General features: G+C 44.3%; 1 protein-coding gene across 1 annotated transcript in view; it reads right to left on the bottom strand.

Moving 5' to 3' along the window:
- TMC2 (transmembrane channel like 2) overlaps positions 1-26,161 on the bottom strand; it is a 55,749-nt gene that overhangs the window by 17,577 nt on the left and 12,011 nt on the right. Inside the window, exons 4-12 of the mRNA XM_059707498.1 lie at positions 21,924-22,014; positions 19,897-19,978; positions 19,430-19,536; positions 17,322-17,420; positions 15,837-15,979; positions 13,573-13,720; positions 12,117-12,305; positions 4,104-4,283; positions 1,744-1,893 (exon numbers count right to left, since the gene is read on the bottom strand). Coding sequence (XP_059563481.1) covers positions 1,744-1,893; positions 4,104-4,283; positions 12,117-12,305; positions 13,573-13,720; positions 15,837-15,979; positions 17,322-17,420; positions 19,430-19,536; positions 19,897-19,978; positions 21,924-22,014 — 1,189 coding nt within the window. The remainder of the gene's footprint in view (positions 1-1,743; positions 1,894-4,103; positions 4,284-12,116; positions 12,306-13,572; positions 13,721-15,836; positions 15,980-17,321; positions 17,421-19,429; positions 19,537-19,896; positions 19,979-21,923; positions 22,015-26,161) is intronic.

Consider the following 26,161-nt stretch of genomic DNA (forward strand, 5'->3'; position numbering starts at 1 on the left):
GTTAATAATATTAACCTTGCAGGGTTAATGGGAAGCTTAGTGATTATGTATGCAAATTGCCTGGCACACTGGTAATGCCCAATGCTTGGCAGTTATCAGCACAGATACAGGATCTGAAGGCTTGCCCCTTACTTTCCCCACCTGCTCTGAAATACCAGCTGCCCCAGCTAAGACTGAATCTGATCATTGTCATCAGGGACAACACCTGGTTTTCTTTACCTCTGGTTAAAGGTTTTTTCTGGTTATATAGAGGAAATAATGCAGGTTTTTCACAGAGGCACATAGCAAAAGAGGCAAAAATGTATTACTTTTGGGGGAAAATTTAAAGATCTACCAGATAATATCACAAACTTTAAGACATCTAGTGGACTTGGAATTCCTAGAAAGTACAGGGTCTGCTTTATTCATTTTTATATCCTCAAATAATAAATTTTTTGCTGGATGAACAGCTGATGAATTTTCAGGGTTATTCCTCAGTAAGAATTCAGGTTTATGTTTAAGTAATAGACAACCCAGCATGTATCAGGTCTCCACTCTGTGCAAAGTGATGCTCTGGGACCTGGGCTGGAGGTGGTGGAGGACATAATGCCTCAAACCCATCATTATCAACTAGCTCAGAAAGATACAAACTTTTATTACTGATGGGAACAGTGATGGGCATTGAGGGAGGAGGGCAAGAGAGACTCCCCCCAAGGATGTGGGGCAGGAAATGAGAGACTATATAGCAGAATATTTAAAAAGAATCATGTAGGTAACGAACTCTGTATGGCCTTCTAAAGAGGATTGGTTTTATTGACTTGAAGATTCTTTCTCTGTTACATAGTGTGATGAGTTGAATGCAGGAGCTGGGGAAGCTCAGTGGCTCTACACCTTGAAGACGAGGAAGATTTGAAGAACATGGGAATCTGGACTGGAGGAGGAAGAGATGGTGAGTCTGAGCTCTCCATGAAGGAGGTGGGAAGAAAAGGCCTTCAGGACCTCCATGGGCAAGAACAGATCTTTTTCCCTGCGGGATTTGCAGGTGGTGAACTTGTAGGCAGTATTCAATGGAATGTGTGATGTAATTCCCTCTTTCATTGTACATCATCACCCTCAGTTAATAACATGGTTGTTTGATGCTCTATGTGAGTGGATTCTTCAGGGGACCCATGGAAAGGTAATACACTCTGCATCTCAGTGGGGTGGCTGATGAAGAGAAACCCCATGCAGAGAGATGGAATTGAGGAAGAGAAGGAAGCTGACCTGTGTGACTTGTGAATATTTTAAGTTCTGCGTATGAAGGCCAAGAACACTAGGCTTTAAAGTCTGCCCTGTGCAAGTTACAGAAATGGTGGTAAAAGTGGATAAAGGGAAATGGCAGTTGTTAATTTTTGAGTCTCTAATAAAAACCATTAAATCTCTTTACAGAAAAGTGCACAGATGCACATACACACAATTCCTGAATCCAATTTTTAGGAGTCTTTGTTCTCCAGCTGGAGAACCTTGCAGTGAAATCTACAGTAAAACTCTAAATAAAGTAAAAAATTAGATTAATGAATGAAGCATATAGAGAAATATATGGATATTGAAAAAATGGGAAAGTGAAAAAGTAGAACTTTCCTAAGAAATACTCGCTGGACATTTTGGTGGCTTAAAAATGGAAACATCAAGAAAAGAATAAAAACAATTGAGGACAGGGATGACTTTTCTTTTTTTTTTTTTTTTTTTTCAGGGATGACTTTTCAAGAGAGCACAGCTACTCACAATGCCCACGGCTGTCTCCCAGCAAGAGCCGCGCGGCACGTCAGCAGGGTGCAGGGGTGGCCGGGGGACACTCTCGTTCCAACCCGAGGAGTTGTAATAGTTAAACAGAGTCCAGTGAGTGATGTTCTTTATTTTCTCTTCATTAGAAAGCTGGAACAGAAGATGGAGATGCGGGGTTGGAAGGAACCAGGGATGGCCCAACTGTTTCCACAGGAACAACAGCTAAAGCCAGCACATGCCACAATCTTACCACCTCATATCTGCCCTACCCCTCAATGGAGTCCCCCCAAATCTAAACAGAAGAAGGGGGCAATTGACCAAAGTCCTTGGGTCTTTTCCATGAAGTTATCTTCCATCCATCCATCCATCCACCCATCCATCCAATCATTCATTCTTCTTTTGAGAATAATTGATTCAGGGTCTATTCTGGACATATGAGGCAGTGGCGACACAGAAGTGAACCAGAGATGGAGCATTCCTCAGAAAGTTCACAGTCTCGTAAGTGACAGAGATGAACAAACAGTTATAGAATCTATACTAATAAAAGGGTAATGTGCTAATTAGACTGGGAGACCTTCTGGACGTCCTTCTGGACAAAGCCATGATGGCGGGGCTGAGGCAGAGGCAGTTAGAGGCGATCAGGCCAGGAGGGGAGGGCAGTTGGGGGTGATCAGGCTGGTGGGGGGGGCAGTTGGGCGCAAGCAGGCAGGCAGGTGAGTGGTTAGGAGCCAGTAGTCCCGGATTGCGAGAGGGATGTCTGACTGCTGGTGGGATTGGGCCTAAACCAGCAGTCGGACATCCCCCGAGGGGTCCCAGATTGGAGAAGGTACAGGCCTGGCTGAGGGACATCCACCCTGTGCATGAATTTTGTACACTGGGCCACTAGTCCTATATAATAAAAGCCTAATATGCTAAGTGTCCAGTCATCTGGTCATCCGTTCAACCAATCAAAGTGTAATATGCTAATGATATGCTAAGGCCACTCAACTGCTCGCTATGACATGCACTGACCACCAGGGGGCAGACGCTCTGACTGGTAAGTTAGCTTGCTGCTGGGGTCCAGCTGATCGGGACTGAGCAAGATGGGCCGGACAAACCCTGGAGCCCTCCTGCAGTCCCTCCCCAGCTGGCCAACCTCCTGCATCCCTCCCTGGCCCCGATTGTGCACCGGTGGGGTCCCTCAGCCTGGCCTGCACCCTCTCGCAATCCAGGACCCTTTGGGGGATGTCGGAGAGCTGCTTTCAGCCCAATCCCACGGGCCAGGGCGAGGGACCCCACTGGTTCAAGAATTTGTGCACCAGGCCTCTAGTAGAGTGATAAGAGCTATGGAAAATTTTCTCTGAGGATCAAGAAAGTTCACATCAGACAATGGCAGCCAGAGAAGACTTCCTGGGGAGGCAAAGAGATCTGAGCCTAAACCTCAGGGAGGATTAGTCAACTAGTCAAACATGGGGAGAAGGGTGGAGAGAGAGAAGTTTGCTCTGAGGAGGAAATGTGAGGTTTAGGAGGGTGGTGCAGTCTTCTGGAGTAGGAGGGAAGCCAGAGATGAGGATGGAGCGATGGGCAAGGGCCAGATTCAATTACTTCCATGCTTAGAACCTTCTTATCGCTTCCCTGTTAACCTCAGGAAAAAATTCATGCCGCTCCACCATGAGGAGGGAGGGAAAAGAGGAGGAGCCTCACCACCTGGGCCTTCCCAGGTTTCATTTTTCACTTCTCCCCCTCCACTCTGTTCAGCCTTCCTGCGGCTCTCTATTTGCACCAGCTCTTCCCCCTGCTTTTTCCAGTCTCTGCCAGGATTCCTCAGGGGGTGCTGGAGTCCCTCCTATGCACTGCAGTGCTGCCCTGGGCTTGCCTCAGTGAAGCATACCCTGCAGCATGCTGTAATGGATGAGTCTGTCTCCTGGCCCAGAGTGTGAACGCCCTTGGAACAGGACTGTGTTCCACTCTCTGCTGTTCCCTGAGGACCTGACGCAGAGGGCTCCATAGCCATTCGGTGAGCAGTGATGAAAGGTTAAGTCAATTATGACATATCATCTCAGCGGACACTTACTTGGCTGGTAAACACTTATGGCAGCTATGAAACCATATGGGAAAGGCTGCAGATAAAATATTGAGTACCAATTGACATGTACAAGATGTGAAAAAAGACAACCTAAGAAAAAGACAGCAAAGAACTGCAGCAAAATGGTTAATGGTGGTTGTCTTGGGTCATATTCTGGGATATTTGTTGTTCATTTTATTTTTCTGAGCTTTCCAAAATTTACTTAACTGATATGACGCATGCATCAGGAGAGTATAATATCTAAACAAGGAAATTTGGTGGGCACCAGGGACTGGGGGGAGTTTGTGGTCTTTACCTTGAGGTGGACGTCATCCATCAGGGCCAAGAGGAACGTGTAGAGATTCCCCAGGAAGAGTGCAAAGATACGTCCCAGCTGCCACTTCAGCCCAATGCGTGGGTGGTAGTTCTCCAGGGCAGCGATCGTTTCAAACAGGGGGGGACAAAACATCCCAAGCAGGGACATCACAATTTCAACCTGAGAGATCAGCAAAGCCTGGGTTACTTGCCTCATCAACATCACTTGGTTGGCCACAATCTCTGCACCCTGAGGGCCCTGCATCTCCTTCTCCTTGTTGTCACCTCCTCTGCCTCTGGAGATGCCCTGGGGTCTCCACAACTTGCTGTGTGACCCTGGTGAAGGCACCAACATGCCCTGAGCAGTTAGCATGTGTCCCACACATCAGAATTGCTCTGCAACTGGTTGCCATCATGATTGTTGCTTATTAGTATTGATTAAAAAAAAAGAGCAAACCTTTTTTGAGAAGTAAATGAGTTAACCTAGGGGACACTGCTTTGGGTTCTGTAAAGCTGTGAACTAGGTAAGAGTCACCGTGATAGCTGACATCATTTCAGGAGACTGGAGGACAGGAAGCTTATGATTCTGAGCTTAGCTAGATGGTTCTGCTGTCTCACCTGGATTCATTCATGAATCTATGGTCAGCTGATGGTTGTTGGCTTCATTCACATGTCTGGTGGTTGACTGGCTATCACCTGGGGTGTCGAGATAACTGGGCCATGTCTCATTATTCAGTAGGCTAGTCTGGACTTATTTATTGTTAATTTAAAAGAAAATGTTTTGACTGGACAGAGAGGCCCTATAGCCTCAGAGGCCAACCCCAGAACACTGCCACCCAGAGGCTGACCCACAAACTGACTCTTTGCTAAACACAAAATAAGGCAGTCTGGGAAATAAATGCGGCATGCTTTAAAATAAGGACTGTGGTTTACAACACAGAGGAACAGTATATCGCAGGGAATCTCAACACTTTCCTGAATACCTGGAAGGTCTAAGGCGAGCCACACTGAAGAATAGAAGAAACGAAGGACCTTCACTACTGCAATTTTTTTTTCTTTTTTCACTTTTTAACTAAGAAACCAATTTTTTTTAAAATTTTTTTTTCTGTTCTTTTTTTTTTTTTTCTTCTTTTTCCATCACCTGATTTTACCCTTTTAATTACTACCTTCTTATTTTTAACCAGTATTATTACTGCTACCATTTTACCATTTTTTAAAGTGCCATTTTATTTTTTCTTTATTTTATTTTGGGATTAGTGTTCACCATTCTATTTTCATCGTTATATTATTGGTTGTTTCTAGTTTGCATTCATATCCAGGGAGCTGTTGCTGGAATTTGTTGGGATTAATGGCTGTTCTATAGGAGTATTCTCCTCATATAAAAAGTCTCTTCCCCTCTTCCACTTCATTCTCTCTTTTTGCTCTTTTTTTTTTTCTTTTCTTTTCTCGCTTTTGTTTTCCCCCTTCCTTTTTCCCAATTTCATTTTTGCACTCCCTTTTTTTGGTCCCTACTTTTCTTTTCCTTTCTCTCTTTTATCTTTTTCTCTTCCTTCTTCCTTATCCCCTAATTCTCTTAATTCAGGTGGTCACCTTTAATTGGGGTTATTAATATCGTAAATATATTTGTGTATAGCGCCGGGTACGTGGTGCCTTGTTGTGTTGTATTTTGTGCCTTTAAATCAACGCAGCAGATCCAAGCAACAGCAACCTCCTGAGCACCACATCCTCTGCTGAGGAACAGCAGCTGTACGTGAAACCTCGCCCCACCAGCCAGAAGAGCCACCACAGCTGTGAACAGCACCCACCAGAGGAGCTGCTGACAACTGAAGAGCAGCTGCTACCGCAACCGCCCGAAGAGCAACCACAGACCAAGGAGTCACTGCCACCAAGGGAGCAACCACTGAACAACTCAACGTCTAGATATGTCAGTGAGATCAAACATGGGTAGACAAAGAAACCCCCAAAGGAAAGAGAAGGAGGACTCTCCAGAAAAGCAGCTAAGTAATACAGAGGCATGCAACATGACAGATAAAGAATTCAGAATAAGGATCCTAGAGTGCATAAACCGGATGGAGGAAAAAATCGACAACCTCTTCAAGAAGCAAGAAGAAACAGATGAAAAAATCGATAACATATGGAAGAAGCTAGAAGAAACAGATGAAAAAATCGATAACATATGGAAGAAGCTAGAAGAAACAGATGAAAAAATCAACAACCTAAGTAAGACCCAAGAGGAAATGAAGAGTGATATAGCTGCAATGAAAAACTCCATTGAAAGTATCAACAGTAGACTAGGAGAAGCGGAGGACCGAATAAGTGAATTAGAAGATAAGGAAGCAAAACACACCCAAAATGTACTGCAATTGGAGAAAAAAATTAAAAGACAGGAGGAGAGCCTAAGGGAGCTTTGGGACAACATGAAACGAAACAACATACGAATAATAGGAGTACCAGAACAACAGAAGGATGAACAAGGATTAGAAAACCTACTCGAAGAAATAATATCAGAAAACTTTCCTGAGGTGGGGAAGAAAAAAGTCACACAAGCCCAGAGAGTCCCAAACAAGGTGAACCCGAAAAGACCCACACCAAGACACATCATAATCACCATGGCAAATGTTCAGGACAAAGAGAGAATCTTACAGGCTGCAAGAGAGAGACGGAAAGTTACATACAAGGGATCTCCCATTAGATTATCAAATGACTTCTCAACAGAAACACATCAGGCAAGAAAAGAATGGACTGAAATTTACAAAGTGATGCAAAGCAAAGGACTGAATCCAAGAATACTCTATCCAGCAAGGCTATCATTCAAACTTGAAGGGGAAATAAGAAGCTTCACAGACAAAAAAAGGCTAAGGGAGTTTGTCACCACCAAGCCAGCATTGCAAGGAATGCTAAAGGGACTGATATAAAAATAAGAAATAAAAAGCTCAGAAAGAAAACAGCCACACAAAAAAAGAAATGGCTAGAAACAAGTACCTTTCAATAATAACTTTAAACGTAAACGGACTAAATGCTCCAACCAAAAGACATCGAGTGGCTGAATGGATAAAAAAAATGACCCATACATCTGCTGTCTACAAGAAACCCACCTCATTAGAAGGGACTCACACAGACTGAAAGTGAAAGGATGGAAAAATATCTTTCAGGCAAATGGAAAGGAAAAGAAAGCTGGGGTAGCAATACTTATATCGGACAAAATAGACCTCAAAGTGAAGGCCTTAACAAGAGATAAGGAAGGCCACTTCATAATACTAAAGGGATCAATACAACAAGAAGATATAACCCTGGTAAACATATATGCACCCAATGTAGGAGCACCCAAATTCATAAAAAAACTCCTGGAAAATATCAAAGGAGAGATCGACAACAATACAATCATAGTAGGGGACTTTAATACACCATTGACAGCACTGGATAAGTCCTATAGACAAACAACCAGCAAAGATATAGCAATCCTAAATGACTCACTAGATCAGATGGACTTAATAGACATCTTCAGAACACTTCACCCCAAAGCCAGAGAATATACGTTCTTCTCAGGTGCTCATGGGACATATTCAAAAATAGACCACATACTGGGTCACAAGCAAAGTATCCCCAAATTCAAGAAGATTGAAATCATAAAAAGCGTCTTCGCAGACCACGATGGCATAATATTAGAAATAAACTACAATAAAAACAACCCAAAATACTCAAACACCTGGAAGCTGAATAGCATGCTATTAAATATTGATTGGGTTACCAATGAGATCAAAGAAGAAATTAAAAACATCCTGGAAACTAATGACAATGAAAACACAACAATCCAAAACCTATGGGACACATTGAAAGCAGTCCTGAGAGGGAAGTTTATAGCTCTACAGGCCTATCTCAAAAAACAAGAAAAAATGGTAGTAAATCATCTAACTCTACAACTCAAAGAATTAGAAAGAGAGCAACAAGAAAACCCCAGAGTGAGCAGAAGGAAGGAGATAATAAAGATTAGAGCAGAAATAAATGACATAGAGACCAAAAAAACAATACAGAAAATCAATGAAACCAAGAGCTGGTTCTTTGAAAGGATAAACAAGATTGATAAACCTCTAGCCAGACTCACCAAGAAGCAGAGAGAGAGGACCCAAATAAATAAAATCAGAAACGATAGAGGCGAAATAACAACAGACCCCACAGAAATACAAATGATTGTTAAAAAATACTATGGACAGCTCTACTCCAACAAACTAGACAACCTGGAGGAAATGGACAAATTCCTAGAAAAATACAGCATTCCAAAACTCAATCAGGAAGAATCTAAAAACCTCAACAGGCCAATAACTATGGAAGAAATTGAAGCAGTCATCAAAAAGCTTCCATCAAACAAAAGCCCAGGACCAGACGGCTTCACAGGGGAGTTTTACCAAACATTCAAGGAAGAACTAAAACATATCCTCCTCAGACTACTACAAAAAATTCAAGAGGAAGGAACACTTCCAAGCTCATTCTATGAAGCCAGCATCACCCTAATACCAAAACCAGGTAAAGACAACACAATGAAAGAGAATTACAGGCCAATATCCCTCATGAACATAGATGCCAAAATCCTCAACAAAATCTTAGCAAATCGGATCCAGCAGTACATCAGAAAGATCATACACCATGACCAAGTAGGATTTATCCCAGGGATGCAAGGATGGTACAATATCCGCAAATCAATAAACGTGATACATCACATAAACAAATTGAAAGAAAAAAACCACATGGTCATATCAATTGATGCAGAAAAAGCATTTGACAAAATTCAACACCCATTTTTGATAAAAACTCTCAGCAAGGTGGGAGTAGAAGGATCATACCTCAACATAATAAAAGCCATATATGACAGGCCCACAGCCAACATCATACTCAACGGACAAAAACTAACACCATTTCCCCTAAGAACAGGAACAAGACAGGGATGCCCCCTCTCACCACTCCTGTTCAACATAGTACTGGAAGTGTTAGCCATTGCAATTCGGCAAGAAGAAGAAATAAAAGGCATCCAAATTGGAAAAGAGGAAGTAAAACTGTCTTTATTTGCAGACGACATGATATTATACATACAAAACCCTAGAGATTCCATCAAAAAGCTACTAGACTTAATACATGAATTTGGCAATGTAGCAGGATACAAAATTAACCCCAAGAAATCTGAGGCATTTCTATACACCAATAGTGAACTTTCAGAAAGAGAGATTATAAAAACAATCCCGTTTACCATTGCACCAAAAAAATTAAGCTACCTAGGAATAAACTTAACTAAAGAGGTAAAAGACCTCTACTCAGAAAACTACAGGACGTTGAAAAAAGACATAGAGGAAGACATAAACAGATGGAAGAACATACCGTGTTCATGGATTGGTAGAATCAACATCATTAAAATGTCCATACTACCCAAAGCAATCTATAAATTCAACGCACTTCCCATTAAAATACCAACAGCATACTTCAGAGATCTAGGACGAACTTTCCAAAAATTCATCTGGAATAAAAAAAGACCCCGAATAGCTGCAGCAATCCTGAAAAAGAACAAAGTAGGTGGGATCTCAATACCAGATATCAAGTTGTATTACAAAGCCACTGTTCTCAAAACTGCCTGGTACTGGCACAAGAATAGGCATATAGATCAATGGAATAGAATAGAGAGCCCAGAAATCGGCCCGAACCAATATGCTCAATTAATATTTGACAAAGGAGGCAAGAACATACAATGGAGCCAAGATAGTCTCTTCAATAAATGGTGTTGGGAAAATTGGACAGATATATGCAAGAAAATGAAACTAGACCACCAACTTACACCATATACAAAAATAAACTCAAAATGGATAAAGGACTTAAATGTACGACAGGATACCATAAAAATTCTAGAAGAATCCAAAGGCAAGAAAATTTCAGACATATGCCGAAGCAATTTCTTCACTGATACAGCTCCTAGGGCACTTGAAACTAAAGAAAAAATGAACAAATGGGACTACATCAAAATAAAAAGCTTCTGCACAGCAAAAGAAACCATCAACAAAACAACGAGAAAACCCACTGTGTGGGAAAACATATTTGCCAATGACATATCTGATAAGGGCCTAATCTCCAAAATTTATAGGGAACTCATACAACTTAACAAAAGGAAGATAAACAATCCAATCAAAAAATGGGCAAAGGACCTAAATAGACACCTTTCAAAAGAGGACATTCAGAAAGCCAAGAGACATATGAAAACATGCTCAAAGTCACTAATCATCCGAGAGATGCAAATCAAAACAGCAATGAGGTACCATCTCACACCTGTCAGACTGGCTATCATCAACAAATCAACAAACGACAAGTGCTGGAGAGGTTGTGGAGAAAAAGGAACACTTGTGCACTGCTGGTGGGAATGCAGACTGGTGCAACCACTATGGAAGACAGTATGGAGTTTCCTTAAAAAACTGAAAATGGAACTCCCATTTGACCCTGTGATCCCACTTCTAGGAATATATCCCAAGAAACCAGAAACACCATTCAGAAAGGATATATGCACCCCTATGTTCATAGCAGCACAATTCACCATAGCTAAGATCTGGAAACAGCCTAAGTGCCCATCAGTAGATGAATGGATTAGAAAACTGTGGTACATCTACACGATGGAATACTATGCTGCTGTAAAAAGGAAGGAACTCTTACCATTTGCAACTTCATGGATGGAACTGGAGAGCATTATGCTAAGTGAAATAAGCCAGTCAGTAAAGGAAAAATACCACATGATCTCACTCATTCATGGACAATAGAGACCATTATAAACTTTTGAACAATAATAGATACAGAGGCAGAGCTGCCTCAAACAGATTTTCAAACTGCAGCGGGAAGGCCGGGGAGGGTTGGGGGGCAGGAGGTAGTGGGGTAAGAGATCAACTAAAGGACTTGTATGCATGCATATAAGCATAACCAATGGACATAAGACACTGGGTGATAGGGGAGGCTAGGGGACTGTCTAGGGCGGGGGGATAAAATGGATACATATGTAATACCCTTTGTAATACTTTAAGCAATTAAAAAAAAAAATAAAATGTTTTTATTGATTTCAGAGAGAGGAAGGGAGAGGAGAGAGAAACATTAATGATGAGAGAGAATCACTGATTGGCTGCCCTCCTGCATGCCCTCTACTGGGGATCAAGCCCACAATCCGGGCATGTGCCCTGACCTGGAATCAAACCGTGACCTCCTGGTTCATAGGTAGATGCTCAACCACTGAGCAACACCAGCTGGGCTGGAATTGTTTAAATCATGGAGGTCTCAGGATTCCCAAGAGAGCAAGTTCCAATTCACAAGCACTTTTCAAGTTTGCTTGTATATAGTAGCTACGATCCCATTGGCTAAAGCAAGTCACATGGCCAAACCCAACTGGATTCAAGGGATGGGGAAAAAGATGCCACCTCTTTGTGGGAGGAGCTAGAAAAGCACATTGCAAAGAAATGTGCATACAAGGATGGGAAGAATTTGTAACCATTTGCCAACTACCACAGATATCAAATTTCCAAAAGAGATTTATGGATTCAATATAATCACAATAAAACTTTAATGTGTTTTATTGTGGATCTCCATGAGAAAACCATTCTACCAGATATCAAGACATGCTATAAAGCTGTGGTTTATGAGTGTGTTATTAGTGCAGAATTAGACAAATAGATCAATGGAATGGAAAAGGGAGCCCAGAAACCTAGCCATGTATTAATAAACACTTGATTTATGACATATGGCACTATAGAGCTGTGAGGAAAGGATCACCTTTTTAACAACTGTGTTTAAAAGCTATCCTGACTGACATGCTAATTAAACCCAGTTTTATCTAGCTACAGAAGCCTAATGGGTGACCCTTTGTTCAAGATGTTTGCACTACTAGACTAGAAAGAGATGCAATTTCACTTTCTAGATCAAGTCTTTAGCTGAACGGCGTAGGAACCAGTGTAATTTCAGTATTTGCCCCTAATATTCACTTCCATAGAGATGCCCTCCTTACCTCATTCCTTTCATACCAGCTGACATTCTGCATTTTGGAGAATTCCTGGGATCGCTTCACCACAAAGTAAATGAGGTACCCGCTCCCACACAAACAGCAGATGATGAGGAAGTTGGCCAGGACACGGAGAAATCTTGTCAGGTGAATATTTTCTTCTTTGTTACTTTCTTGTTCATCCACTATTGATTCCTTAATGTGTGAAAATGAGATGTGAATAATGGAGGGCCAGGAGCCAATAGGAACCATGGTTGGGTTCCTGGGATGACTCCTTTCTGGATTTCTATAAGTGAAGTAATATAGAGCGGTGATATTAAGCACTGTTGCCCTATGGAGAATTAGTTCTTTCCTTTAAGAAAACCCTGGCCAGTGTGGGTCAGTTGATTGAGCTTCATCGGGAGCACCAAAGGATTGCCAGTTCAATTCCCAGTCAGGGCACATGCCCAGTGTGGGGTTCAGTCCCTAGTCGAGGTGCGTATAAGAGGCAATCAGTTGATGTTTCTCTCACATTGATGTTTCTCTCTCTCTCTCTCTCTCTCTCTCTCTCTCTCTCTCTCTCTCTCTCTCTCTCTTTCTCCCTCTCCCTCTCTCCCTCTCTCCCTCTCTCCCTCTCTCTCCCTCCCTCTGCCTTCCCCTCTCTCTAAAACCAATAAAACCATTTTAAAAATAAAGGAAAAGAAAACACATTTTGCTGTTACTGTTATTCTGGTCCACGCAATGACAGAAGCTTAGATTTATTAAATAATTACCATGTACCAGATGTGTACACTTCCCATGCATTTTCCCTCTTAATCTCAACAACAAACCAATAGAGAAATTACTATTATTATCCATATCCCAGATACTAAGGATCAGAGAAATTCCAGTAACTGATTGGGATTGTTTTAAATCTATAGATCAAATAGATTAAAATTGATTCCTATTATTAAGTCTTCTAATCTAGAGGCTGGCTTTTTCTATAAAAAAGTTCTGGCCAAACTTTTTAAAAATAAAAAGCCAGATAGGAAATCCTTTGGGCTTTACAGGCCACGTGGTCTCTCTCCCAACTGTTCAGCTATGCTTTGTAGCATGAAAGCAACCACAGAGAAGATATAAATATATGGGCATGGCTTTGTTTCAATAAAATCTTATTTAGAAAAATATGCAGCAGCTGGATTTGAACCCTGGGCCATAGTTTGATGACCCCTGTCCTAATCCATGAGGATGGTGTATCTCTCCATTTATTTAGAGTTTTCAAATCTCTTTCAGCAATATTTTATACTTTTAGCGTATTTTCATTGTTACAAATTGAACATAATTAAAGCATAGTGATTAATCACAAAAAAATATGTAATTATATATGTGTTTTCCGATGGTCTTAGGCGACCCCTGTGAAAGGGTCGTTCGACCCCCAAAGGGGTCACGACCCACAGGTTGAGAACCGCTGCCCTAGGAAGTGGGAACTGCCCGGGGCGGCTACCTTGAAGCTGGTGGTGATGGACACATATTTGTTGTCAGCCGTCTCTGAATTGCCGATCAGGTAGTCCCAGCTGGTGAACATCTTGAAGCTGAATGTGAAGTTATCACTCTCCCCTTCGCCGGTGCCGCCCTGGGTGTTGCTGGCCATCCTGTAGGGTGCACAGCACTGTTGTTATATCTGCCCTGTCTGTACTGGGCCAGCCCGTGGGAACCTTGGCCTGAGCCATTCATGGGCACAGGTAGCCGACATCGGATGGAGGGAATGAACCATGCAGGTACTTGGGCCAAGAAAGATTTGATGGGGGCACTTTCCCTTCAAATTCAGAGTCCCCTGTGAGCATCTGTGGTGTCAGTTGTGTAATTAGAAGCCTGCAGGACACTTAACCATGCTTTTTGCCCCAATGTCTGATTTCCTATGCCTTGATTTGCCTGCACATGTTTTAGAACTCTGTTCTCACAGAGAAACGGCCTCTTCTAACGTATCTATTTTCTTCAATAGAAAATGTATTTTTTCTGATGTAAAATCCAATAAGCCTGAGACAGTTGGTACTGCACCCAGGTAACACAGACATCCTTTTCTTAAAGCACCTTGGACCTGCCTTGTTACCTACGTATTTCATCCCACCGCTCTTTGTAGAGTCTCTCTGGAGGTCAGCTCTGTGGGAATCGAAAAATTCAGAGCAGGAACTCTATCAGACACAGTGTGTGTGTGAGGGGGGAGAGGGTGTGGGGGGTGAGGGTGCACTCTCTCTAATTCTATGTGTTGGTTTTTGGGATTTGCTATTTTAGGGGCTTGGTCGGCTTAGTTAGCTTTATGGTTCATCAGGGAAACATTTCAAATCCTTATACTTATCTGGGATAATTGCAGGGAAAAACGTAACCACATGAGGCTAAGAATAAACCCAAGCCTGTCTCCTTGTTTTTTTGTGTGTTTTTCCTCCCTGTTGCTTGATAGAGCTGGGCAGCCACATATCTCCTCATGGTCACTGTTGTATGCTGGGCAGGCTCTCATGAACGGCGGCGTTTCCCTTTAGGATTCTAACCAGGCTTGGAGAGTTCGCTACTCCTCTTCTCAGACTCAGCTACCCCTGCTCTTCTGGGAGAAGTGACCCTTTGTGGCCCTGCCGAAGGGTGGTGAGCCCTGGTGGTCAGGTGTGCGTAGGCGACTGTGACCCCACCCTGCACCAGCCTTTACTGATTGGGGTCCCCTAAGAAGAAGGAAGTTCATGGGATGGGTCAAAATGTTCTTTAGAAAGTATGAATTAAGAACCACAGACATAATTAAGAACCAAGTCCACTTCTGACCATTGAGACAGGTAGAGTTGGGGCCAATGTGGACACCATACGTTCATTTAGGCTTACTGTTTATCTATATCATAAAAGGCCTGTATGATGCTGTAATAGTGTCACAACCAAGCCACCGGTCACCAGGAGGTGCATGGAGCACCTGTCGCGGGCTGGGACTCCCGGCTTGCATCGAAGAGGGCGCGGGGGATGGGTGCCTGGTGGGCAGGAGCGGGGGAGTGTGGCATGGGTCCCCAGGTGGTGAGTGGAGGTGCTCCCACTGTGGGGGGAGTGGCGGGGGCGCACAAGGCCCGGGGCGAGGCAGGGGGGGGCGGGGGGGGCAGCACACAGGGGAAGGGCGTGAGCTGGGAGCGACGCGGGTGCCAGCAGCGTCTACAGAGCGTCGGGGTGTCGCAGGGCAGCGGACATGGCCCTGATGGCAGGCTAGGCCTAGGGGACCCTACATGTGCACCATTTAATCATGCGCTGGGCCTCTAGTATTATGGTAAGTACCAGGCTGGATTCCCACATGCAAGCTAGAGGAAGAGAGGAACAGAAGAGTTTTTTAGAAAAAGCTGAGCTCTGGGGAAAGCAAAAACAGGTCTTGCACACTTCTCCAGTCTTACCTTACTCAGTACCATACAACCACAGTGGCCTTTTGGCAGTTCCTGGAATTCACTAGGCTCCTTCCTACCTCAGGGCCTTTGCACATGCTCCTCTTTTGTCTAAAATGCTGTGCCCCAGACTTTCAGCATGGCTGGCAGTTCTCAGCCTCATCTAAAGGAGTTTCTATCCCATTTCACAGAACTTCCCACATTACTCTGTTTGTCTTTTATACCACATACAACAATCTGCCTTTGCTTTATTTTTTTTTTCTGTCTAAATCCCCCACAAGAAGGTAAGTGGGCACAGAGTGGCCGTGGGAGTAGGATGTCTGTATGAAGAAAATGAAAAACCTGTAAAGAAGACGGTCATACTTACGATCTAATGACAATCATCAGGCTATAGCCGAACACGCTGACCCCCACCATAAAGTAAGCCATGGGCAGTCTGTACCTCAGCCACCCGATGGTCCTCTGGTCGTTGTAGTAGCCGTAGAAGAGAGCGGAGTATTTCATGTAGCCCTGTGGGACAGCAAACCCAAATGCTCTGGGTTTGTAAGCGCGGCGCAGTCATCAGACACTTCCATGCTACAGGCATTTCTTTCTCAGGGGCTTAGCGGGAGTCTGAGGGGAGGAAGGAAGAGTTCTGGACACTCTTGTTCTTCCCTTCACTTCCCCCAATTGCTCCTAAGTCTATCCATGTCTCCATGTCTCCCCCTTTTCTTTCTTCATTCTCTCGATTTCTCCATTATACAGAGCGCAGAGATACAGGACAGAGAGGACAGTGTTGTTAACATTCGGGACAAAACTAGGAATAAGGGGTGTGTGTGCACGCACATGCATATGCACAGATAGCTCCAAATTCTTAATGTGAGCATGAGACCCTGAGCAAAGGCAGGGAGGCACCAAAAGTGTGTGATGCATCCAGGGACTTCCCCCAAACTTGATAACATTGGGGCATAAAGTGTGAGGTCTTAGGTAGATAAGGGACCGAAGAAGTAGGGGACAGCCAAGCCAGGTCATGAATAGTTCTTTTGTAAACCCAAGCCAGAACACTGGGTTTTATTCCATTTGGGAGTGGGTATAAGTGGATATTGGAGGTAGGGATGACAGGGTCAGGTTTGCATTGTAAAAAGATCGCTCTGTAAGCAGAGGGAATGTAGATTGAAGGAGCCAAGCCAAGGCAGAGAGCAGAGGTAGAAGATTCCGACAGTGGTCCTGGTATCTGGATGGCAGCTGCAAAGTAAGGGGTACAGAAAAGGACTCATCCATGCCCATGGCAGGGCATAGAGATGTAGTGGGGTGTTATTCAAAGGAGAGGTAAGGGGGATGGAAAAAAGGGACCAATTCTAGAAATATTTAGTGGTTAGGCTCAGACATAGTGATTGATTGCATGTGGGCAGGGTGGGTAAGAGGGAGAAGAGTAGGGTGACTTAATGATTGGATGAACCATGGTTCCAATAAAGGAGATGGGGAAAAGGTGTGTGTTTGGTTACATAGATGCTGGAATTTGTGGAACAATAGGACATTCACTGGAAGATGCCATGTCACACTTGGGAGAAGGCTGCAATAGACTTGGGGTCTTCATGTGGGCACAGGGAGAGAAAACCATATTGTAGATCAGCTTACATTGATCTAGTGGAATGAGGGGAGCCGTGTTCTCATGGGGGCTCATAGCCATCAGGAACCTATGAAGGGGACCGAGGAGGATGTAGTGGCTGACTCATTTTGCATAGTGCTGGAATTCTATTTGAACAAAGCACTGGGTTTTCAATAATTAAATGCAACATGTCTTGTGTATTCGTGCAGTTTTCAGGCCTCACAATCACAAAACAGAAGTTCATTGGCATGTTGGCAACGGTACCTCAAAATCCCAAAGGACGGAAAAGTCCATGGCTCTTTCTTCCTCTGCCCGTGGCACTGTCTTTCTGGGTATACTTCCATAGGGCATGCCCATCAGTACCTTGTAGGGACAGGACGACACGATTATATGTGGAGAAAATACAAACACACTGAGACTTCCCTTCTCAGAACAGGCACACCCATTTTCTTCTTTAAATGACATTAATCGTGTTCCTGATTTTACAAGTAACACACTTATTGTGGAAAATGTGAAAAAGCCCGACCACTTGGGTGAGCACCAACCTATGAACCAGGGGGTCACGGTTCAATTCCCGGTCAGGCCACATGCCTGGGTTGCAGGCTGGATCCCCAGCATGGGCCATACAGGAGGCAGCCAATCAATGATTCCCTCTCATCATTGATGCTTCTGTCTCTCTCCCACTCCCTTCCTCTCTGAAATCAATAAAAATATGATAAAAATGTGAAAAAGTAAAGAAGAGCATTTTATCTACCACCTCCCCATCTTAGGAAAAAAACCTACCTCAGTGTCCTTAAACTGATTCACCTTCACAAAAAGACTGCTTTTCTGAACCACTGTATTGCCCGTGACGTCTTATAGGCCTACAGCATGTTTATGTGCTGTCTTCTCATTGAAATAAATTCATTTGGGATAAAAAAAAAACAGACTCCCAGGAAGAAAGCAAAAGCTCTGCGAAGGTACATTTCCCCAGTGACTTCTGGGAAAACTGACACTTCCTTGGCTATGGAGGGAACAAGTGAAACTTCTTGTTGGCCTCTGGCAATATTTCTCCCCTGGGGAGAACCAGGCCTGGTGGAAGGGCACTTGTACACACTTGCCGGAAGGTTTAAAATCCTTATTTCTAGGTCAAAGAGTGATACTGGCTTAAGGATATACATAGGACTAAGTGGACTCTTAACCCAGAATGTCCAGGTATGTGTATAAAGGAGTATAAAGGCTAGTTAATGACATATTTGTGACTACACTTTTTAAGTTATGTAGAAAAGAATTCAGTGGTTTTATAAACAACTAGAGGCCCGATGCACGAAATTGGTACAAGCGTAAGCCTTCCTTCCCCCGGCTGCTGGCACTGGCTTCCCTCTGGCATCTGGGACCCGGGCTTCCCTCGCAGCCCTGGCTTCGTCTGGAAGGTTGTCTGCAAGGACACCCGGAAGGACGTCCAGTCTAATTAGCATATTATGCTTTTATTATTATAGATGTAACAATTCTTTGCTACTAAGCACTATTATAACACACCATCAACCACTTCCAATTAATCTGGTTTAATTCACATTACATGGAAATCCTTTTAATTTCCTAATAAACAGACAATGCAGAGAAATTTCCCAAGGATGTGACTACAGATAGAATTGGCTTCATATTCTCATGGAACTAGTTATAGCAAAATAGGGGTCAGTAACCTATCATAGAACCCATTAATACACCTGGAAGGAAGAAAACATTAAATGCAGACAGATAGTTATGTGAAAGTTTCTGAAGTAAATCCACTTGTGCACCCAGCACCAGCACCAAACAGCTCAGGCAGGACTATAGCAATTCGTGTGTTTGATGCTTAATGGACCAGAGGCGATGGGGGGTTTAAGGGTTGCAGGAGGAGGAAGTTAACGCTACTGAGCACTTTGTGTGTGTGATGGATCCAATTTTCACGTCAGTCTTTTTGTTTCTCAATTGCTCATTGATAGGCAAGGACCTACCTATATTCACAATAGGATAATAGTTGAAAGAATAGTGAGGAGCACTAGTCAAATCCAATTTTTTTCTGTAATAATTATGATGTAATGTATTCTCTCTCTCTCTTCCTCTCTCTCTCTCTCTCTTTTTCAGGGTAAAAGAAAAAAAGCTCACTGAGATATTAATTTCCACTGATCTTAAAATGAGAGGTAGAAAAATGTAGAGTCCACATCTTAATTCAGAAATATTTTGGTTCCTTTTTTTTTTTTTTTTAACTAAGCTATCTGGGCAATTGATGTGAGTATAGAATCTAAAATGAATGACTGATCTTTGTAAAACAGAGAGTACTTAATATAAATGAAGATGGTGGTTATGATAAGCCTGAATACTATCCAAAGACATACGAAGTTCTTTCTTACCTCTGGGATTATGACTAGCCCAAATATTAAGCCAAAAAGGACAAGGTTAACACCATACATCCATCGGAGAAAGATGAAATATGATGCCACTGAAGAACCAAAGTGACCTGGAGAGAGAAACGATGGGGGGTTTAAGGGTTGCAGGAGGAGGAAGTTAACGCTATTGAGCACTTTTTGTGTGTGATGGGTCCAATTTTCACGTCAGTCTGTGGCATGGACATCCCGACCTCCATTTTCTTTTTCTAAATAAGTAACGTGAGGCTCTCTGGGCTTAGTGGATCTGCCTAACCTCCCAGAATCAGAAAGTGAAGAAACACAATTTAATCTTTGTCCAGCTCGTCCATAGCCCGTTCTTTTCCCAGTGCAAGGGGATCTCCAATAGTCTAATCAGAGGGACAAGAACACAATCCCAGCCCTTGGAAAACACTTCAGTAAACCAGCAAAAACAGTGACACCAAGATACTCACTTTCAATGTCCTTGATCTTCATTTCCCAGGGAATACACTGAGTCTTGAAATTATCAAAGTCTCTCTTAAACTTGATCCATTTCTGAAATTAGACAGGCAATACCCTCAGTTCATTAACATGCTGCCTTGGGCCTTGGAGGGGCATGCTGGAGGTGCACATAGATGTTGACATGTCGACATGAGGTCACATGTGGGTGAGGCACCCCCTTGGAGTCGGTGAGCCCAGGCTGCCAGAGGTGGATGCTAAGTCTTCGCTTTAAGTCAGGTGTGGAGTGAGAGAGAAGCCAGGGCAACACAATACCTTGCATTTGTCTACCGGGCTGATAACACTTCAGGTTGGAACAGTTTATATATGAATTTAGAAATTTTGTATAGAATTTCTGATTTGGGGAATCAAATGGGTTAGCAAGCTTTAGATACAGCTTCCTTTACCTTAAAACAGAAATTCAGTGGAAAAAAGAAATCTCACAACTCTCACAGCACGCTTTGCAGACAGCCAAGTGCCTAAATCTGATAGGAATTGTTGCTAAACCACGAAGCTGATGGGACTGGTAGAGGCCTCAGCCCATGGCTTCCCATTCCTCTCCTGGTGAAACAATAGCCTGTTTTTTGTTTGTTTGTGTTTGTTTGTTTTTTTTTTTTCTGAAGAAAAGGAAAGCACCACACCCCTTTTCACAGTCTTTTCCCAGCTCCAATACTCAGTTTGTACCAGTCAGAAACCTCAGTAGCTGCCTGTCTGCTGGCTGGGTGAACATTTGTCAACTCTTCAGAGGGCTGCTTTCCAACAACCCCAGCCCCTGGAAATAAATCCATTTGGAATTTAAAAAATTCATAGAAAACAGCAAAGAGGTAGTAGGGAGAAGCTCCTCAGACCAGTGTCTGTTATTACAAAGGCCTCCTAAGCACTTGTTCATGAAGGAAATGAGATTTTCCTTGGTAAATTCACTAAGGATGAAGGGAAATTTTGTCTGAAGGAATCAAACAGGCTTCCAGACCTGAAGGCTTTGACCATATCCTAATTGGGTGACTACTTAATAAAGAAGGAAACCATCCGTCAGAAGAGAGAGGGGAGAAGGGGGCTCCTAGGGATAAGACTGGTTGATATCCCTAAGACAGGAAGGGAGGGCGGTGGGGAATGGCCGGTGGAGGACACGGCACACTTCAGTCCCACGGCGTCTATGCCTTCGTTCTGATTCTGTGCTCAGAAATCGTCTCTGGCTTATTTGGCTTCCTGTGTACGTCTGTCTATGAGGAGAGCATTTGCCCACCACCTGGGCTCTCAGTATTTTGGTTTCTACGGCAGTAATTTTTCATTGCAAGTTAATAGATTGGAATTGGGATTATGGTTTAGCTTTCCATAGAACTAACTCTACTTGGGCGGGGGGGGGGGGGGGGCGGGAAAGGCATTGCTGATGTGGACTTCAGGTTTTCCAGTTCTTGTATCAGTTATTTCTCCTTGTGAATTAATAATCCCGTATCTGGTTTTATATATCAGTCTCATAAGCTTTATTAATGTGCGTCCTCCCCCAAGATGGATCTCCTCTCAGGGTGCTGATAACATCAGTACAAAATATAGGCTTGCAAGGCTGAGGCCAGTAGGGGTAATGAACGCTGCCAAGCGAGGCCCCTGGAGACACAGCCTGCCAGTTGGTCTTTGGCAACCATCCGACAGCCCCTCAAGGCTGTAGGCATCTTGGCCTTGATGCCTAGAGGAGGAGCAGAGGCAGAGGGAGGCCTGGAGAAGCTCTGCACCAAAGCTCTCTATCCTACATTGGCTTAGAGAATCAGAAAACTGGGGGAGGGGGGGCAGGAGAAGACCTCACACACCCTTCCTCAGAGCTCCCTGAGATGGTAGCTGCTGCCCCGGGGCTGGGCTATTCATTGTGACTGTCATCTTGCTCGCCAGCTATACAGTCAACTGGACCTCGAGCTCAGGATTCTGGGGGCACTGGACACAAGCGGTGAGGCTGGGAGGTGCCTGTGATAGTCACCCGAGTTCAGAAGTTTGTGGCCTCTGCATCACACACCTTGGTCATCAGCATCCTATAGGCGTAGAGTCGCTTGCCTTTCCCTTTTCCCAAGGCTCCTTCATACTTCTCCACAAATTCTTGGGCCTCCCTGGTTGGAAAAAAAGAGGCGGGGGCAGGAATTAACACCCACCCAAAAGAAATCTGAACTGTGAGGGTGTCTATGCAGTGGAAAGCTGTGTTTTTATACTGCTTGTGGAGTATAATGCAAGTTTCATGAATGAAAGGTATTTTGTCTGTTCAGTCCCTGAAATGTCCTAAATACAAGCACAGTGCTTGCTATAGGGCAGGCACCTGTAGGCAGAATTTTGGCCTCCATGACCTTCATCCCCTGGTGGTACATTCATGAGTGGAAAAAGGGATTTGGCAGGTATAATATTACTGACTTTAAAATAGGAACATAGCTGCCCTAGCTGGTTTGGCTCAGTGGACAGAGCATTGGCCTGTGGACTCTAGGGTCCTGGGTTTGATTCTGGTCAAGGGCACATGCCCGGGTTGTGGGCTCCATCCCCAGTAGGGGGCATGCAGGAGGTAGCCAACCAATGATTCTTTCTCATCATTGATGTTTCTCTCTTTCCCTCTCCCTTCCTCTCTGAAATCAATTCATATATATATATATATATAAATGACATAGCCCAACCGGCATGGCTCAGAGGTTGAGCCTTGACCTATGAACCAGGAGGTTACTATTCTATTCCCTTCCTTTTCAGGGCACATGCCCGGGTTGCAGGCTCGATCCCCAGTGCTGGGGAGGTGCGGGGAGGGGGGTGCAGGTTAGAGGGGGACATGAAGGAGGCAGCTGATCAAGGATTTTCTCTCATCACTAATGTTTCTATCTTTCTCTCCTTCTCCCTTCCTTTCTGAAATCAAAATATATATTTTTTAAAAATAGGGACATGATTTTGGGTTATCTGGAAGGGTCCACTGTAATCACGTGAGCCCTTAAAAACAGAGGAGGAAGGTAGAAGAGTCAGAGAGAAGTGGCAGAAGAGAAAGTTACAGAAATTAGAAGCAGGAGAATCTCTGACTCTCTGTTGCTGGGGCCCCACATGAAAACCAAGAGAAGGAAATGAATCTGCCAAAAGCCAGTGAGCTTGGAAGAGGACCCAGAGCCTGAGATGGGAACTGCAGCCCTACTGATACCTTGATTTTAGTCCAGTGAGACCCTGAGCAGAGAATCCAGCCACGCTGTGCTGGGCCTCTGACTGACAGAAGTGTGAGCTAACAAACGAGTGCTGTCTGACACTGTTAAGCTTGTAGTCGTTTGTTACAGCCGCAACAGAAAACAATGCAGCAATCAGGAGATATTTGTGAAGTGCATGAATGTTGAATGAGTGAGTGAACATCCAGGGAAGGTTGGCTACATTAAGTACTCTGGGGTGGTGTGCTGGGGCTGGTGAGGACCGGCTCCCGTGAACCTATTTAACTGTTCAGGGACGTGGCCGACCAATTGTTGAACTGTTGGTACCTTGAAATTGGCCATGGTGGGAGCATGCTCCCCCCTTCCTCCCCCTTTCCCCCTGCTGAGAACCAATTTATCAGCAGCTACTGGATAAACCCAAACAAGTGAATAAAGAATGAAATTCATTTCACAGTGGATGCAAGAGGCATGGTGGAGCTGTGGGTCTCGCTGCTATTGCTACAGCCCCCACTGCTTGCTATACAAACCTACACCATCTCTAACGTGTCAGTGCGGGCCGTAGACACGTGTCAAAGTCACATTCAAACCTGGGAGTAATGCCAAGGCTGGTTTTATTAGGATGACTCCATGGTGTATCAGTATGATGGAGGCTGACTGCCTAGCTGAGCCCAGGCTCAAAAGCTGGGCTGTCTGGGGTCAAGGCTCCACAATGAGATTAGCAACTCGTACCCCCTCAAGGCAGTGACTTGTCTGTGACTACCAACATCACCGAGACACCAAAGAACCATTTTCATGAAATCCATACTTTTGTCCTCTTTCTGTATCCTGTGAGTGGACAGAGACTTGTAAGCACTTGGAGTTTGAATTTAACCACGCCCACTTTTAAGATTTGGGGACTTCAGATGATGATTCTCAAAAGTGAAAGCCAGCTCTCGTGGAGCCCAGCAGCAAATGCTTTTCTTCTCCTCGTCCATACTCTGTGTCCAGACCCCCAGGAAGCCCTCAGGAGAAGAGGGCTCAGCACGAGGCGCAAACTCTGAGGATCATTCACTGTGGAGACGCCACCTGATTTAATCATTTTGATGAAGGAGCCTCTTGTGCATGTGGGGTCTCTGACTCCCCTGTATGTGGGTTCCCATACATACATATGTGTAAAATTTGGCTATTTTCTCTTGTAAAAGAAAAAGAATTTTGATGGACACGGTAAGCTAACATTTTTACAGTGAACGCCTTTACACATGTCCCCTGTGAGCCAGACCATCATGTTTTTCCTTACCGAGATGGGACTGGCTTATGCAAACACTGGCTCCTGCCCTGCGCTTCCCCGTGGCTGCAAAGCTGACTTCCCTAGGGTCTTTCTGTCCCCTCCCTGTCAGCAGTGTCCTTTCAAACGCAGGACAAAAGCCACATTTGAGACAATTTCAGTCATTATTTCCTTGACGACGTTTTTGGTCCTGTCCTCTTTCTCCTCTTCTTCTGGGACCCACTTTTCCCCTTCACATCCAGGGCAAGGGATTTGGAGAAGAACTGACATTAGATCATTTGTTATAGTCTCACAGGTGCCCGCGGCTCTGCTCACGCTCTCCCCAGACTATCTTCTCTCTGTTGTTCAGGTTGGGTAATTTCTCTTGCTCTACCTTCAACTTCGCTGTTACTTAACTCTGTTCTCTTCATTCTGCTGTTGAGCCCAATTATTGAGTTTTTAGAAGTGTCAGGTTTTTTTTAAAATTTCTAGTTGTTCCTCTATGTCTATTTCTTTTCTTAGCCTTTCTATTTCTTCATTTGCTTCATGTGTTCATAATATAATAGTTTCTTTATAATCCTTGCCAGATAATTCCAACATCTATGTCATCTCGGTATTAGCATCTGTTGATGGGCTTTTATTATTCAGTTTGAGAGCTCCCTGATTCTTGCTGTGACGAGTGATTTTCAACTGAGGTCTGGACATCTGGTGGATTACGTCATGAGACCCCGGATCTCATGCCAACTTTGTGTTTCAGCAGGCGTCCTCTGACACGGCTCCAGTAGGTGAAGGGGATGCTGCCTGGTCACCCAGGTGGCAGTCCAGGTCCTTCACTCGCCTCCTCTGAGACGCAGGGCTGGGCAGGACTCCTTGTTACTGCTGAGCTGGAGTGGGGGCTCAGGCTCCCCACCAGGTCTCCACCCACATCATCCTAACGAGGAGGGACACCTTGTTCCTGCCACGGGGTGGTAAAAGTCCAGACTCTCCGTGTGGCCTCCACTGACACCATGGGGGGGGGGGGGCGGGCTCACTCCTGCCCACTCTCTCCCCAAGGTGAGAGGGGATGAAAGTCCCTGCTCCCCACTCAGTTTTCTCTGATACCTCCTGGGGGCACCATGTCATAACCTGGCAAGGAAGGAAACCTAGGCTTCCCCACTTAACTATATATGTATATTTTGGTTAATCCTCACCTGAGGATATTTTTTCCATTGGTTTTTTAGAGCAAATGGAAGGGAGGGGGACAGACTGAGAGAAACATCTATGTGAGAGAGACACATTGAAGGTTGCTTCCCACAAACATCCCGACTGAGGCCGGAGATCGAGCCTGCAACCGAGGTACATGCCGTTGACTGGAATTGAACCTGCGACCCTTCAGTCCAAAGGCCGACCCTCCAACCACTGAGCCAAACCGGCCCCCACTGACTTCTGTTGCTAGGGGTGGGGGTGGGGCTGCTGTTTTATTTGTGGGGTTTGGCTGGAATAGGGTTGTTGTTGTCTGTTTTCTGTCTTGCCGGGCTGTCCATTTTCTGGTCCTTTGGCCAGAGAGAGCAGGCTTTTCTTCGGGAATTTTTTGTATATGTTGGTGTTGCTGGGTTGCCAGCTTCTCTAGCCTGGGAACATAAGCAAAAAGAAGGAAAGAAATCCTGGAACTCAATGCCCTGGCATTTCTTTGGTCCTGAGGTCCTTAGCCAGTCTGCCTTCATCTCTGCACCTTACAGAGTCTTTTAAGTTTGTTTTACATGCAAACTTCCAAGGTTTTGGTTGTACTGAGTGGGTATGTCTACTCCATCCTCCCGGAAGGGGAATTCTTCATCTCTCAGAAGAAAGCAAGCTGAGGAAAACATCTGATTAATT

Source organism: Myotis daubentonii, chromosome 8 (assembly GCF_963259705.1).
Source record: "Myotis daubentonii chromosome 8, mMyoDau2.1, whole genome shotgun sequence".
NCBI classification, from domain to species: domain Eukaryota; kingdom Metazoa; phylum Chordata; class Mammalia; order Chiroptera; family Vespertilionidae; genus Myotis; species Myotis daubentonii.